Source organism: Triticum aestivum, chromosome 3A (assembly GCF_018294505.1).
Source record: "Triticum aestivum cultivar Chinese Spring chromosome 3A, IWGSC CS RefSeq v2.1, whole genome shotgun sequence".
Lineage (NCBI taxonomy): Eukaryota > Viridiplantae > Streptophyta > Magnoliopsida > Poales > Poaceae > Triticum > Triticum aestivum.
This window is the reverse complement of record NC_057800.1, coordinates 567,933,651-567,948,960: the sequence shown is the minus strand read 5'-3', so window position 1 is coordinate 567,948,960 and position 15,310 is coordinate 567,933,651. Positions and strand designations below refer to the sequence as shown.

General features: G+C 45.1%; 2 protein-coding genes across 3 annotated transcripts; one reads left to right on the top strand and one right to left on the bottom strand.

The window, feature by feature from the left end:
- The first annotated feature begins 2,670 nt into the window (after positions 1 to 2,670).
- Positions 2,671 to 8,932, top strand: LOC123062258 (diacylglycerol kinase 5). The gene is made up of 13 exons (XM_044485705.1): positions 2,671 to 2,917; positions 4,230 to 4,440; positions 4,556 to 4,678; positions 4,795 to 4,923; positions 5,225 to 5,310; positions 5,401 to 5,524; positions 5,985 to 6,033; positions 6,385 to 6,467; positions 6,574 to 6,641; positions 6,832 to 6,906; positions 8,004 to 8,091; positions 8,209 to 8,328; positions 8,465 to 8,932. Exons 2-13 carry the CDS (start codon positions 4,243 to 4,245, stop codon positions 8,789 to 8,791), a joined length of 1,470 nt encoding a protein of 489 aa, XP_044341640.1. The 5' UTR covers positions 2,671 to 2,917; positions 4,230 to 4,242; the 3' UTR covers positions 8,792 to 8,932.
- Positions 8,933 to 9,046: 114 nt separating this feature from the next.
- On the bottom strand, positions 9,047 to 13,390 carry LOC123062257 (pentatricopeptide repeat-containing protein At1g09900). Of its 2 annotated transcripts, none has more exons than XM_044485703.1 (4): positions 11,269 to 13,390; positions 11,073 to 11,141; positions 10,136 to 10,625; positions 9,047 to 10,008 (listed from the first exon to the last, which is right to left on the bottom strand). In XM_044485703.1, exon 1 carries the CDS (start codon positions 13,292 to 13,294, stop codon positions 11,270 to 11,272), a length of 2,025 nt encoding a protein of 674 aa, XP_044341638.1. In that variant the 5' UTR covers positions 13,295 to 13,390; the 3' UTR covers positions 9,047 to 10,008; positions 10,136 to 10,625; positions 11,073 to 11,141; position 11,269. The 2 variants fall into 2 exon arrangements, with proteins under 2 accessions (XP_044341638.1, XP_044341637.1); XM_044485702.1 differs by having other exon boundaries at positions 10,136 to 10,269; positions 10,398 to 10,625; positions 11,073 to 13,389.
- Between the last annotated feature and the right edge of the window lie 1,920 nt (positions 13,391 to 15,310).

Below are 15,310 nucleotides of genomic sequence, written 5' to 3'. Positions count from 1 at the left end.
TTTATATACGGGGGAGGGGGGCACCCCATAGACACACAAGTTGATAGTTGTCTTAGCCGTGCGCGGTGCCCCTCTCCACAAATTTCCACCTCAGTCATATCGTTGTAGTGCTTAGACGAAGCCTTGCGTCGGTAACTTCATCATCACCGTCATCATGCCGTCGTGCTGACGAAACTCTCCCTCGGCCTCAGCTGGATCAAGAGTACGAGGGACGTCACCGAGCTGAACGTGTGCAGATCGCGGAGGTGTCATGCGTTCGGTACTTGATCGGTTGGATCGCGAAGATGTTCGACTACCTCAACCGCGTTTCTTAACGCTTCCGCTTTCGGTCTACAAGGGTACGTGGACACACTCTCCCCTCTCGTTGCTACGCATCTCCTAGATAGATCTTGCGTGATCATAGGATTTTTTTTTGAAATACTGCGTTCCCCAACACGCGGTCGGTGATTTCCGCCACCCATGTCCCCCACGACCGCTGCCGGACGCCGAGGAAGGTCCTCGTCGGTGGCCGCGGCGGAGGGGTGCAGCGGTGGGCGGATCTACCGAGCGGTGGTGGCTCGAGGAAGCGGTTGCAGACATGGCGGGATCCGCGTTGTGGATCGACGGAGGGGACCGGCGGCCACCGTGTCCGGCCATCGGGAGGAGAGGGGGCAGCGGATCGGGGCGGGGGACGCGTCGGCGGCGGGGCGACGGAGAGAAGAGGAGGCAGAGAAGAGGAAGAGAGGGGCAGACTTTTACTCGGCCGCCGTGAGCTGGAATAAATATAAGGAGATGAATAGGGATGGAGTAAATTTTTTACTCCACTGACCGTTATAAGGGATCGGTTAGGTGCGGTTTAGAGGAGAAAAAATTCGATAAAGGATCGGTTAGAAATGCCCTGATCCATAGAGCCTGAGCCGTAGTTGCCGACAAACATTCCAGATCTTCTACTGTAAAGAGAAAGTATTGTAGACATGCATCATAGAGATGCGTTGTTCTTCGGTTTCTGTAGACACACACTGCAGACAGGTGTTGCGGTGTGACTAGTCGACGTATGAATGTGGGATTATGTTGAATGTCAAAACAAGTTTGAACTGTGCTGTTAGGACATATGCGGGCGATTTGAGAGCCATATTGAACATGCCTTAAGTGACTGAAAAATGCTGATCACTTGCATTCAGGACACAATGCTATTTGTATAACGCAAACAGGCTCATTCTTTTTGTTTTTTAATTCTTAACTAACTGTTCGTAGTGTTAATTGACTGAAAAATGGTGCAGTAGTATTTGCATTTCCTAATGACTTAGAAAAACTGATGTTTGTTTCGGCTGTGCTGTGCTGCGCTGGATGGCCGCTGTCCGTTGGATGGTGTTTGAGTAGTTGCAGCGTGATCTCTGTCCGGTGGTGTGGTGTGGTGTGATGCGCCGATGCAACTGCCCGACGTCGAAAGCGCCCCCAAAGCTTGCCCCCGCGATTAGACGTCGGTCGGTCGGTCGCTCGTCGGCGCTCAGGTCCTTTCTTCCTGGACCCAAGCGTCGTCACGTCGTCGTTGCATGTTCCCTGAGGTATGGATGGATAGCAGCCTGCGCGGTGACAGTTTCCTAATGCTCACCTTTTGCAGGTTTGATATTCGTCACTTCGTGATACGGGGACTGGACACGGACGGAAGCTTCTCGAATCTGGACCGGGTTTTTTTCTTCAGCATGCAAGTTTGGTACGGTGCGCACGGGCTAGCTTTTTGGAGGGAAACCGAGAGCGCACCCTTGGAATGTTTTTTTTTTTTTTTTTGAAAGTGCGCCCTTGCGATGTTGAGACGTCGAAGAATACCCACCATACGCCCGGATGGGCAAGAATGTTGAACGTCGACCACAGGCGCGCACGCAGCAGCCAGCAAGCTGGCTGAATACCGGACCCTCGCCTCACCATTGTCACGTGGTGGAATGGAGCTACCAGCGGCGTATGAGCAGCGAATATTGGATCCGGATCACGTGGAGCTGCCGGGCCGGCAAACACCTGCTAGGCTGCCATGCCAAGATTCTGATGCCCTGGGCGAGGCAGGCGACATTGCCCCGCTGCTCTGACCTGGCCGGCCCGATCAACGACGCACCCACCACGCCGCCGCCGCCGCCCGCTCGCTCATAGAGGAAAAGCACGAGGACCCAGGGAGCTCGACCGCTGCCCGCGCTGGGACGGGAGCGGGATTCCCTTTCCTCCCGCACACGGAATAACGGGATCCCTTGCAGCTCCGGCCACGGCTTCCCCGGGAAGACGCCATGGGCACCACCATGAGATCGGACCTGCTGGCTCAAACAAACAAACTAATCCGAGCACCAGATAAGATGAGATTGAGATGAGATGGGCAAGCAGAGAAAGAGAAAGAGAGATTCCATCCACGAAGAGAATCACCCACCCCCGCCCCCGACGAAAGTACCGAACCAACTCCCATTGGGCCAGGCAGGCACGCATGGAACTGCGACACGCGTAGAGGCGACCGAGCGTGTTGTGTTGTGTCGCCGTGGGAGTGAGCCAGAGGCCGGGAGCTTCGCCGGGAGCTACCGACTAGCTTCCCTTTGGCCCCATCGTAGCGTCCCCTTTGGCTGGCCCCGCCCGCGGTGGGGGGTCCCGTAAATACAAGCCACGCGTCGGGGCCCCTCGCGTGCCGCTTTATAACAGGCGCCCAGCCCCCCGCGGAATCCCAATTTCAACCAAATCAATTCCCCCCCTTCCTTCCACCCTCCCTCCTCGGGAGCTCACCGCACCGCCGCTCCTCCTCGCTGCTGGGAGGGCAGGGGAGGCGAGGGCAGGGCAGGGGAGGGGAGGGGCCGGCCGACGCTCCTGGTGGCCTCCGACGTTCATTCCACACCGCCACGCCCAGCCCCTTGGTTCTTTTGGTGCCGTCCACTGCGGCTCCTTCAAGCGATTCGCCTTCTTCGCGCAGGTGAGGAGAGAGAGGCTCCTCCGGTTATAATTACAAAAAAGGCTCCTCCGGTTGTTAATTCATCTTGCGTCGTTGTGTCGATGTATAATTGCTTGCTCGGTTTGCTTTCCTGATATGATACCAAGCGGGAATTTCGGGGTTCCTAGGATTCGGCCGAGTAAACGCGCCTGTCTTTTTTTAGAAGGGTCTTTTAATGCCTTGTTATTACCAAAATCGGAATGCGGTGCTGCTCCTTCATCTGCATGCATTCCGGAGTATATCCTGCCTGTGGTTTGGGTCGATTTTTCTTCTTCAAGTTCTTGATATACTACTAGTAATCACCAGCGTTTCTTGTTTCTTCTATAACTGTTTCCCCCCTTTCGAATCAAGGGGCTCACCGTCCCCCCATCACATTTGCATGAAACTGATAATACATACAGACAACCCCAGTTTTGAGCCAGTTCAAGGTAAATTCAGCATCCCTTCAATCTATAGGTTCCTCTGTTTTGCTGAAAGGAAGGGCAGGGATTGAATTGAATCATGGCGTATGTTGAGCACACTTACGTTGGGAAGCAGTGTTCTAAGTTGAGAGGATGGGTGCATCGAATTTGTGATTCCATCTCGGGGTCTCTACAGTTTTTCAACAGATGGAGATCTGTGATTTGGTTTTACTGTACAAATTTACTAGTAATATTTAGCACCACTCTGTTTTGTACTAAGATCAAATACCTGCGTGAAACTTGCGTCAGCTTTACAGTTTTCCATTTAGGCATTATACGAATGATGATTTGGGACCATTGATGGCTCGTTTGCTTCGATTATTCCAGATCGTCAATTGTACGGTGACATTAATTGATACGTAATTAACACTGCCATGATTCGTTCCAAGGATGACAGTGACCCCTCATCTATCTCCTTCACTGGAACGGCCATGTCCTTGTCACACAGAAACTGAAGGTCCTACCTGATATACGCGACGTCCAAGCAGCTGAAACTACACAAGTTTTGCCGAATCTCAGTCATCATTCAGTAGTTATATGATATTATCACCTTCAAACCATTTATTTGAATTTTGAATACAATGGGTGTGTGCATGACCTTACCAAGACAGAACTGCGCCCCTGATTTTAAAAGTTGATTTTTAGTCATGCCAAGCAAATTAATGCAGTGCAGTGGCTGTTTCAGCAAAATATACGCCCAATTTAAATCTGAAAGTTAGTTACCAAATTTGACCTGCAGAACCACAAGTGGTGCAGGGGACTAGTTATTACATTTCCATGCAAATGTGCGTGGTCCTATATACTGTTGTAATGATGATGCATTAACATTGCAGGTAGCAAGCTCAAATGGAGAACAGTTTCGAGAAAAATAACATGCTGAAAGAATTCTACATTCCGACCTATATTTTCATGCCAGAATCCTCGGTGGAGCCAGTTTCTCACATACCCACCTGTCCAGTGATTGTTTTTATCAACACCCGAAGTGGTGGCCAACTTGGACATAATTTACTTGTCACATACCGCAAGCTTCTCAATCATGCTCAGGTACATATTTTCAAGCTTACAAGATGTACTTGTTCATTATTACAGTACCCATGCATTTTTACCGCCAGAGATAAATATATTGATTTAGGGCAAGTTCTAAATTTCTGAATTGCAGGTGTTTGATCTACTTGATGAAACTCCAGACAAAGTCTTGCACAAAATCTACAGCAACGTGGAAAGGCTCAAGCGTGATGGGGATACTCTTGCTTCTGAAATCCATAGGAGATTGAGGCTAATAGTGAGTGCAGATGGGCATTGCTCTCCAAATATCCTGCTAATGTTTTGACCATAATTTTCGTGTTCGTTGTTTGAACAGACTGAACTTACATATTATTATCATGGAAATTTAATTAGGTTGCTGGAGGCGATGGAACAGCCGGCTGGTTGCTTGGAGTTGTATCTGATCTCAAGCTAGTTCATCCACCTCCCGTCGCTACAGTTCCCCTGGGAACTGGAAATAACCTGCCATATTCTTTTGGATGGGTATGTACTTCGGAAGTAGTTAATTGAAACAATCTTGTTCCTGATATGATAGATCTTCTTATACTACCGCAGCGTGTTATACTTGCATGAGCCTTTTCTGTTAGACCTTCTTTTACTCGACAGTATGACCTAAAACGTTTGATCCAAATATTTATCCTTTTTGCTGTGCGTAAACGAAATGTACCATCTTTGGCAAAAACTTGCCTTTTGTGATTTCATCTGTATGTGTTAGTTGCTATACGGTACAATACTTTATATGATGTGCTGTCAACTCAATAGTAGCGCGAAAAATGATTTGCAGGGCAAGAGAAATCCTGGCACAGATCGTGAGTCTGTCATATCGTTCCTAAAGTTGGTAAAAGAAGCAAGAGAGATAAACATTGATAGGTCAGTTTCTTTTCTACAGTTTTCACGATACTTCTGTATGTGATCTTCATCTGGATGTTATCTAACATTGTTATTACTACACTGTTTCAGCTGGCATACTGTCATGAGAATGAAATGCCCAAAATGTTCTCCTTGTGATCCAATTGCTCCTTCTGATTTGCCGCATTCTCTGCATGCATTTCACCGTGTGCCAAAGACAGATCCAGAAGATATGGTAACTACTATTTATGTCGATTAGTTTTATGTATAACTCACCTATTCATACTTTTGTGTTAACTTAGTTGTTGTGTTCTTCTTTTCAAATGAGTTTGTTTTCTGGTAGTCTGTTATGTATTTTTGGAAAAAAAACACCGTCATATCCTTCATTATACATATTTGTCGTGTGGGCGTGATAGTTTAGACAAATATCTAGTTGTTATCTGACAAAGATGACCAGAGCGTTCCTGCTGAAAGTATAACTTCTTGCTTGCGGTCTGATAATCGCTAGGTTTTCAAAATAATCTATACATTTTAAATCCATAAATGTGACTTCGTTATAATGTTTCTTTCGCGGATGTTAAGAAACCTCAGTTTACTTGCTCTATATGTCAACTATTGAAGAAGAGAAAGTGAACCTTATAAATCATGTGAGTCCCATAGTATGTGTATAACCTTATTTTTTTTATTTGTTCCAGGAATATTCTTACACATATCGTGGAGGGTTTTGGAATTATTTCAGTATGGGTGAGTTTTCTTTTTCTAAGTGTACTTTATATGTTGGGGATTGATTTTTTAATTGATTCTTGTTCTTTTACGAAATCGAGCAGAAAGAGAAGAACAAAAGCTTGTTTAGCTAAATAGCCGAAGGCTTATGTAGTGTACTTGCTGTTTGCTGTAGACCCTTGAGAGATCATGCTTTTGGCTGCTTTTTGCGTAATAAGTAGCATCAAGTTGAACTGCTTTTGGCTTTTTTATTTGCTTAATTCCTGTAAGAATCTTGTTCTGTACCGGTTTCTTTAAAGGAAATCGATGAGGAGGATCGTTCATTTTTTAGAAGATGGTCAAAAGCTGAAAGAATCTTTCATACTGTCACAGGAATGGATGCACAAGTGTCTTATGCATTTCATTCTCAGAGGAAATTGCACCCAGAGAAATTCAAGAATCAGTTGTCTAATCAGGTCAACTAAGCATCTGTGCAATTTCTTTCATTTTATTTATTTATGCATTCATTGCTTGCTTTTAGTTTCTCTCTTGAAACCAACCTCTTTTGGATCTGTTGTGCAGAAACAGTATTTGAAGCTGGCATGCACACAAGGATGGTTCTGTGCCTCTTTAAGCCATCCAATGTCACGGTAATTACTTGTTTGGCACTAACTAGGATATGGGACTGTTTTTAAAATGTTCGTCACAAACTCAATACTTTTACATTTGAACAAATAGTCAAGGTTTCTTATTAATATTCCATTTGGCTAATAGTCAACTTTTCTTAATAACATTGCATTTGGCTCACATCATTCTTGGATGCCTTCCACTGGATAACAGGAATATTGCTCACCTTGCAAAGGTAAAGATAATGAAGAAATCTGGAAAATGGGAAACCTTGGAAATTCCACAGAGGTAATTCTAATGTGTTTCCCTTTTTCGGTATTGAAATTGTGTGCCCACAATGTTTAGGAGAGTATGTTCTCATCTTTGATCATGGATGGAACTTTGAAGTTCCAGTTATAGCACAACTGTTTCTGTAAAAAGGTGCAGCATAAACGAGGCCACTTGTCTATGCTTCTTGCAAAAGTTGCGGATACTCTTGATCTAAACCATCAAATCTCTCGTCAACAGCTCACAATGTACTTGGATGTTCCAATTTACTTAACTACACACCTAGGGTATAGTTAATTCTTAATCAACCTCATTAATTGCTTCTTGATTACAAGTTTTCTAGGTCGTGATTTAGCTATGCTCAATCCATATATTTGTTCTTTGATTGAAGTATTTCACGAGAAAAGAACGGAAACATTACATTTATTATCAATATATATTGCTAGAAACATGCATTGCATATGCATAAAAATGCTATCAAGCTTAATAGGCTGGAGGATTTCACTAATAAGGTTGACACATCATACTTGTTTCTTACTTACATCTCTTGTAGAATCTTCCCTAATTCATTACCACATTTCTAGGTACTCGCCTTGTTTTGAACAGTCAAACCTAGAAAACTTTGACTAATCGTATCTTTCCAAGTATTTACTTTGATTATGTTAAAATACATTTTTAAACAAGGGTTTTTATCATTTATGCCACTAGTTGTGTCTCACTACTCAGTTTTGCCATTAGAAATTACAACTACTCAAAAATGCCATCGATTCGTGAGATGCTTACTCAAAAATGCCATCGCTCCTTTAGATGTTTGCTCAAAAATGCCATTAGACATTGTTATTTTCACGTCAAATTCGTTGACCATGTTATAAAAACCCAAACAAGGTTTTTTTTTATCATTTATGTTGTTTTACCATTCACTTCCATGACATTCCATAAATGCATTAATACAAAACAGGTGTCAACGATTAACTTGAAAGATCGTGCAAAAGTCAAAAGCAGCGCCAAATATTTGGAAATGGACGAGTTGATTGCTCTTAACGATATGATGTCATAATTCTTCTTCAAAATATGGGACTACTTAGTAATGTTCTGAGCAAGTTTTTATGCAAATGCAGTATCCGGTCCATTGTCTGTCTCAATTTACCCAGCTTCTCTGGTGGACTGAATCCCTGGGGAACACCAAGTAAGAGGAAGCAAAGAAAAGTAAGTATAAGACTTGATTTTAACATCATTCCTAGTATAGCAACAATTTGTGCTGCTATTGCACTTTAAACATCTTTCTCTTAGTAATACCTAAAATCTTAAATTATACTGTTGCAGAGAGACTTGGTACTGCCTCCACTTGTGGATGATGGCCTTCTGGAGATTGTGGGTTTCAAAGATGCTTGGCATGGCCTTGTTTTGTTATCTCCGAAAGGCCATGGCACTCGTCTTGCTCAGGTAAATAAAAAAATGATTGTACTATATATACCTTGGCCCTAAAATGTAAAGCTATGGACTTGTCATGAGTCGAATGTTTATGTGTTCAGTTTAAATTAAACTACTTGATGGATACTGAAATCCTATTCCTTTCCAGGCCCATCGTGTCCGATTCAAATTTCACAGAGGTGCAACTGACCATGCCTACATGAGAATCGATGGTGAGCCCTGGAAGCAGCCTCTTCCACAGGAGGATGACGGCAAGGTCGTCGTGGAGATATCCCACGCTGGGCAGGTCAAGATGCTCGCGACCAAAGACTGTATAGCCAAAGGCATCAACGACTCCCCTGGTATGGCAACAGCCTGCACAGATTCCAGCTCCAGCGATGACTCGGATGATGACTTCACAGAGGAGCGGAGGAACTTCGGCGCCGCCTTGTCGTTCCGGTACATGAATGATGTGAAAAAAACAGTAGAAGCTTGAATCTCTAACTGGGCCCTGTACAGTTTTTCCTGCGTAGGAGATATAGATCGTTGCACTGATTTTGTGGAGCAGTGGACGTTGCCCCTGTAAGATCCTTTTGCTGGCAAGGTTGATTGTGTATGGCAAAGTTGTTGTGGCGTATGGTGCAGTGGGTTTACTTTACATCATAAGCACTAACCGACCCAATTTCTCCGCTCCTCTGCAGTCTCCAATAAGGTGGTAACACATAAACTAAGAAACAACAGTCATAACTCATAAAGGTATTTAACCTTATATAAACCGTAATTTGTCATGCCAGTAAGCCAACAAGTTTGATCATCGCATTGCCAGCATACGCAAGATTCTAAAACTGCAGGAGATGGCTCCCGATTATAGAAAAATGGTTGTCATGGCTCCCTGAATCCTACAATATTTACCTACATGGCCTTTCGGATGCTATACATGAATCCGAAGAGAGAAAACACAAAGCATGAAATGTAACCTATTGCTATGATTCTAATAAAGGATTGGGTTTGTAAAAAGAACACTCCATATGAATTTTGGTGGTATCATTCATTTGGTGCAAGGAGCCTCCATAGAGAAAAATCTTCTTAACAGAAGTACTACAGAATTCTGTAAAGGTCTTGAATCCAAAGATGCCTGAGGATCACACGGAAGAGTTGCTTGTTTATGTGCAGGCTACTGACTAGAAACACTTTTTGTCATTGCCCAGCTCTGAACCATTGCAGACAAGCTACATAATAATCCTATGAACCACGAGGTAGAAGCTCAGCAAAATGTAATGTGATGTAAGTCTATCCTGATTTCCTATTACCAGCTTGCTTGCATCCTGTTTTTCCTTCATTTAAATGGTTTTGCGGAACTAATTTTAAAACAGAGGCCAGTGAACTTACATATGATGCTTTGAATAGATGAATAGAACCAATCAACATGCAACAAACTGAACCAAATCTTGTAGGATACATACGGTAGTTTCGGTTAGTCCTGCAATGCACTCATGTCACCGTAGACACTAGAGCAGTATGGGCATAACTGGTAAGTGATGAACCATCATATGACTTATGAGCCGTCGAACTGCGGTTCCAACTTTGAAGCCAAAAAAAGAACATGAGGTTCACTCTGAACCTTTGCCCTTTGCTGCAGACAACGAAGGGTATAGGTGTTCGAACAACAGCCAACCTGTGAATGGTATCTCACAACATGCCCTGTGGTTTCACCTGCAGATGTAGAAAACAACATGAGAACCTGAGGATAAAGCACGTGATAGATTCTGAATTTCTAATCTCAAAGGATCAAATGAGATGCTGTAAACATACATCCAGTAAAAAGAGCCAGTGTGCTTACCAATATGCAAATTCTTGATGATGAAATTGGTACGCGTAGATAGCCTGTTTATAGATTAAAAATAGATCCAGCTGACATTATATTTTCCTCACTTGCAGTACTCTTTTGACATGTGAATATTCAGTCAGGGAAACCTAGGCAGAAACATGATTCATCGAGGACCATGTAGTCCATAATTAAAACTAGATAAAAATAGATATTCAGAATGTACAAGAAAAGCATAGTTAACAAGGCCCTGGAAGGAAAGCAATTGTGCACATACCATTGCTCATGGAAGACAAACCAAAATGTTTATAAACACAGAGAAGTATAGTCAAATAATTCAACAATTTAGTCTCAAACTGCTGAAACTGAGAAGTGTTTCTAAGAAACTTTATTGGCCTGTATCTTTTATTCGGCCGTTACAAGTATGAACATGTTTTTATCTTATTTGCTTGTGTTATCCTCCAGACCGTCCTTTTGATTTCCTTGGTCTTCACACTTCAAAGATCTGAACAAGATAACTTCTGTTAGTGAGATTTCTATAACTGAAGACTACTCAAATATAAAATATTTGGAGTAAAAAGCATATGATAGTGTAAAATGGAAAGTTTTGATATCTAAAATAAATCTACATGCTAACAGGGTAATTCAAAGGTGTACAACTAATTAAGCACAAAATATGCTGGGTTCTTATTTTTGAAAGGCAGCTCAAATATATAATGAGGGAAATAAGGTAACACATCTAGTGAACTACTCCTTCCGTCCCATAATATAAGAGCGTTTTTGACACTACACTAGTGTAAAAAACGCTCTTATTATGGGACGGAGGGAGTAGGAAAGAGAAAGTTTCAAAAACATAATATATCTCTGTTCTGCAATCCCGCGGTTGAAAGTCAAAACTAAGACACCTGGAAGAAAGTTACATCCTCATGATTTCTGTGTTTGTACTGCTCACCTATCCCATCTTTATGGATCATTGTAGCTTGAAGCACACACATAAAGCATGCCACCCGATTCCACCTTGCTGTAAATGAGGCCCATGGAGACTCAGCAGAATTTAATAAGCACGAAAGCCTCATGACTCAAAGCATATGCACAATTTTCTTTCTCACTCTTCAGTAATAAGGCATATGCACAGTGTGAACCACAACCTTACTGGTGGTCTTCAATTAAACTCTTGCTTAGAACTCCTTTCGTGTACAACTCACTCAGTACATATTGTGCTTCCTTCAACAGACCCTCATGGGCAAGACCTTCAATGAGTATAATGTAGGTCGACTCGTTAGGCATGCAACCGTTAGACACCATATAAGCAAAAAATTCAATAGCCTGATCTGTTTCACATCTTTTACAGAGGGCAAACAGTATCTTGTTATACATCCCAGCTTTTGGTCTCATCCCCATATCTTGCACGGCATGAAACATCTGAATGGCTTCTTCAGTTCTATCTTCTCTTGAGAGGACATCAACGACTGAAGAGTAGGTTATCGTATCTAGGGATACTCCCTTACTGACCAAACCATGCAATAGCTCCAGCGCTTCTTCTGAGTTGCAATCCTTGGTGATCCCATCGAGTAAAGTATTAAATGTGATCAGGTTAGGGGTGCAACCATGCTCCATCATTTGATACACAAGTTCGATTGCTTCCTCGACAAACCCTTTTTGACAGAAGAAACTCACAAGTACGTTGAAAGTCACCGCATTTAGAGGGCAATCCTTCTGAATCATCTCAGCCAAGAGCTCTGCAGCAGCATCCAGCTGCTCGGTATGGCACAAGCCTGTCAACAACGTAGTGTATGTAATGGTGTTGGGCTCACATGGAAGATTGTTAAACAACTCAAGAGCACTATCAACACGCCCTTGCACACAGAAGCCATGGACAAGAGCGTTGTATGTGACAATACCCACTGAACATCCATACTCCGGCATCAGTTGAATAAGCTTGATAGCTTGCTCAATCAATCCTTTCTGGCACAAGATACAGATGAATGTATTGAATGTGACCTCATTTGGGGGGCAGTTCTTTCGGACCATCTCGGGCAATAGCTCCTTGGCATGCTCCCATCGGCCGTCACGACACAAGCCCCTTAGCACAGTAGTATAGCTAATGGTATCAGGATTGCACCCATACATGCCCATGTTGTTCAAGAAGTCATAGGCATCATCCACACGACCTTGTTTACACATAGCGTTTATGACAATGTTGCACAAGGTAGTGTTGGGTGTGCATCCATGCTGTGACATTTGCTGAAGAACTTCGATCGCCCTCTCCACCATACCCCCGCGACAGAAGAATCTGACTAGCATGTCAAAGGTAACATCATTGGGCACGCAGTTCTTCTCCACCATCTCAGCAAAGAGCACCTTGACGTCGTCCCACCGCCTAGCGGCACACAAGCCCTTGAGCACGGTGGTGTAACTGACGATGTCGGGCTGGAACCCATAAGACGACAGCCGGTTCAAGATCTCCCTGGCATCGTCGACGCGGCCCTCCCTGCACATGCCGTTGATGATGACGTTGTAGGTGACAATGTTGGGCGTGCAGCCCTTGGCGCGCATCTCGTCGAGGACGTTCATGGCCTCCCCGAAGCCGCTGCTCTTGCAGACGGCCTCGAGGAGGACGGTGTAGGTGACGACGCTGGGCTGGCAGCCGCGCCGGAGCATATCGTCGAGCAGGGCGAGCGCGTCGCCGACCCTGCCGCGGTCGCAGAGGCCCCGGATGATGGGCGTGTACGTGTAGGCGTCGGGCGGGACGGGCATTGCGGCGATGAGGCGGCGCGCGGCGTCGAGGCGGCCGTAGCGGCAGTAGCCGGCGACGAGGGTGTTGTAGGCGAAGACGTCGACGGGGGCGCCGGAGGCCTCGGCGGTGCGGAGGACGCGCGCGGCGTCGGAGGTGCGGCCGCGGCGGCAGAGGTTGCGGATGAGCTTGGTGCAGAGGTAGACGTCGGGCGCCTCGCCGCGGGAGGTGGAGGTCTCGACGAGGCGCGCGGCCTCGGCGAGGTCGTCGCGCGCGATGAGGCGGCGGAGGCGGGAGCTGGCGGGCGCCGCGGAGGCGGAGGCGGAGGCGGGGCTGGGGGCCTCGGGCCTGGCGGAGGCGGCGGCGACGTGGGAGTGGTGGTGGTGGAGGTGGCGGGGCTTGGAGAGGGCGTGCGGAAACGAGGGGAGCAGCGTGGCCATGGCCGGGTAGTGGTGGTGATGCTGGCGGTAGCGTCGCGGCGTCGCGGTCGCGGACGTGTGGTGTGGGGGGCATCGCCTCGATCGGAGTTCGGGGTGGGAGGGAGATTGGGCGGGACCGGATGAGATGAGATAGATTAACGCCTGCCGTCTGATACGATTGGAGCGGTGAATCTACGTACCACACCCGTTGACTCATGCTCACGCCTCACCCATTGGCTCGATCCGATTTTGTCTAGTATGGTCGTTCGTGACTCGGTCCTCGAACTCACAAGTCGTGCACCGGTGGTCTAAGACTATCTCCAGCCCTTTTCCTAAAATCCTTTAATTTATTCCAAAAAAACCTTTAATTTCTAAAACAAAATCGTTTGAAGAATTAAGCTCAGCTAAACCCTTCCCTCGAACCTATAATCTCTCAAATATTTAACCGAAATTCAACCCACTGATTTTTCTTGTGTTATCTACCGTTTCGCACACGTGACGTCTGTCTTTGTGGGAGCTCAGCCGGTATTTCAACATGGCCGCAATACGGGCCTTGTTGCAAAGGACGTGGTGTTGGAAACTGTCAGCGTCGACCTCGACCGCCTCGATTGTATATCATGCACATCATTCATAGACCCACACACCATTTTCATTATTTTTAGAAATATCTCATCTCACATGTCTCTAACCTTTTCTCGTCTTTCTTCCTCGTCTCTCTCACATCTTATCGCTGATATGATATGCTAACTGCCACATCAACAAAGCAACGGCACACCGTACGCCATTACAGCCCGCCAACCTACCAATGCTGCGAGTCCAGGGCCACGACGTTGCTGCCACAAGGAGAGGGGGTAAGGTGGTTATCGACTGCTTCAAGGCCATAAGAAAATATTCATGTTGATTGATAATGACAGAAATTGTAGAAACAAAAGCATTTAAAATTAGAAAAAACTAAATGCTCATGGATGCACCGGTTTGGCCTAGTCTGTCACACTCCTCTTAACTGTTTTTTTTGGACTACGGATAAATGACTTTTTTTGAGATAAACGAAAACTTTATTCATTAGAGATAAAAAAATACATTGTTTGTGAGGATCATTATAATTTCATTTAAAGGTTCCTCAAACCAATCAGAAATCAACGAAAATCTAGCTAAACTCGCAAGCTCATGAGCTACTTTATTTGCCTCTATGTCACAGTGTTCGAATCTAGTAGTAACGAAGTCACAAGCATAATGAGAACAATCGTCGAAAATTGCTGCCGCTGCACCCGCCGATTGTCCTCCATTCTTCATGGTATCAATCACCTCCAGATTGTCCGAGTTAATAATAAGGCGATTACATTCCGCCCTTTGCCCCAATGTTATACCAAATTTAAGAGCTTAGACTTCCGCCATCAACACATCTGCGCAATAGTCAATCTTCTTGTTCCCTCCCGCGATAAACCTACCCTTTTCATCTCTCAAAACCGCCCCCATCATGCCCATAAGCAGGTCATGGTCAAAAAAAGCGTCAACATTAAGTTTCACAAAACCCCTAGAAGGACATGACCAACCCCCTTTTTCAGAGAAGCCTTTAAGGATGATGCATTTACGAAGTTTGACGTAAGGGCTAGAATCCCCATTGAAATCCAAAGTGCATTCTGAGTTGTTTCCTTGTGCACTAACTTCCGTCTTTCTCACCATAGATACCATGCTAAGACAACAATCATTTCATGCACATTATGATAACCCATTATTCTCAATTCTTGGTCTGGCAAAAGTAGTAGGTACTCCAACACCGCCTCTCCAGTAAGGTCAACCTCGCAAGCTTTATCAATGATATCATTGTTGGGGAACGTAGTAATTTAAAAAAAAATTCCTACGCACACGCAAGATCATGGTGATGCATAGCAACGAGAGGGGAGAGTGTTGTCCACGTACCCTTGTAGACCGAAAGCAGAAGCGTTAGCACACCGCGGTTGATGTAGTCGTTCGTCTTCACGATCCGACCGATCAAGTACCGAACGCACGACACCTCCGAGTTCAGCACACGTTCAG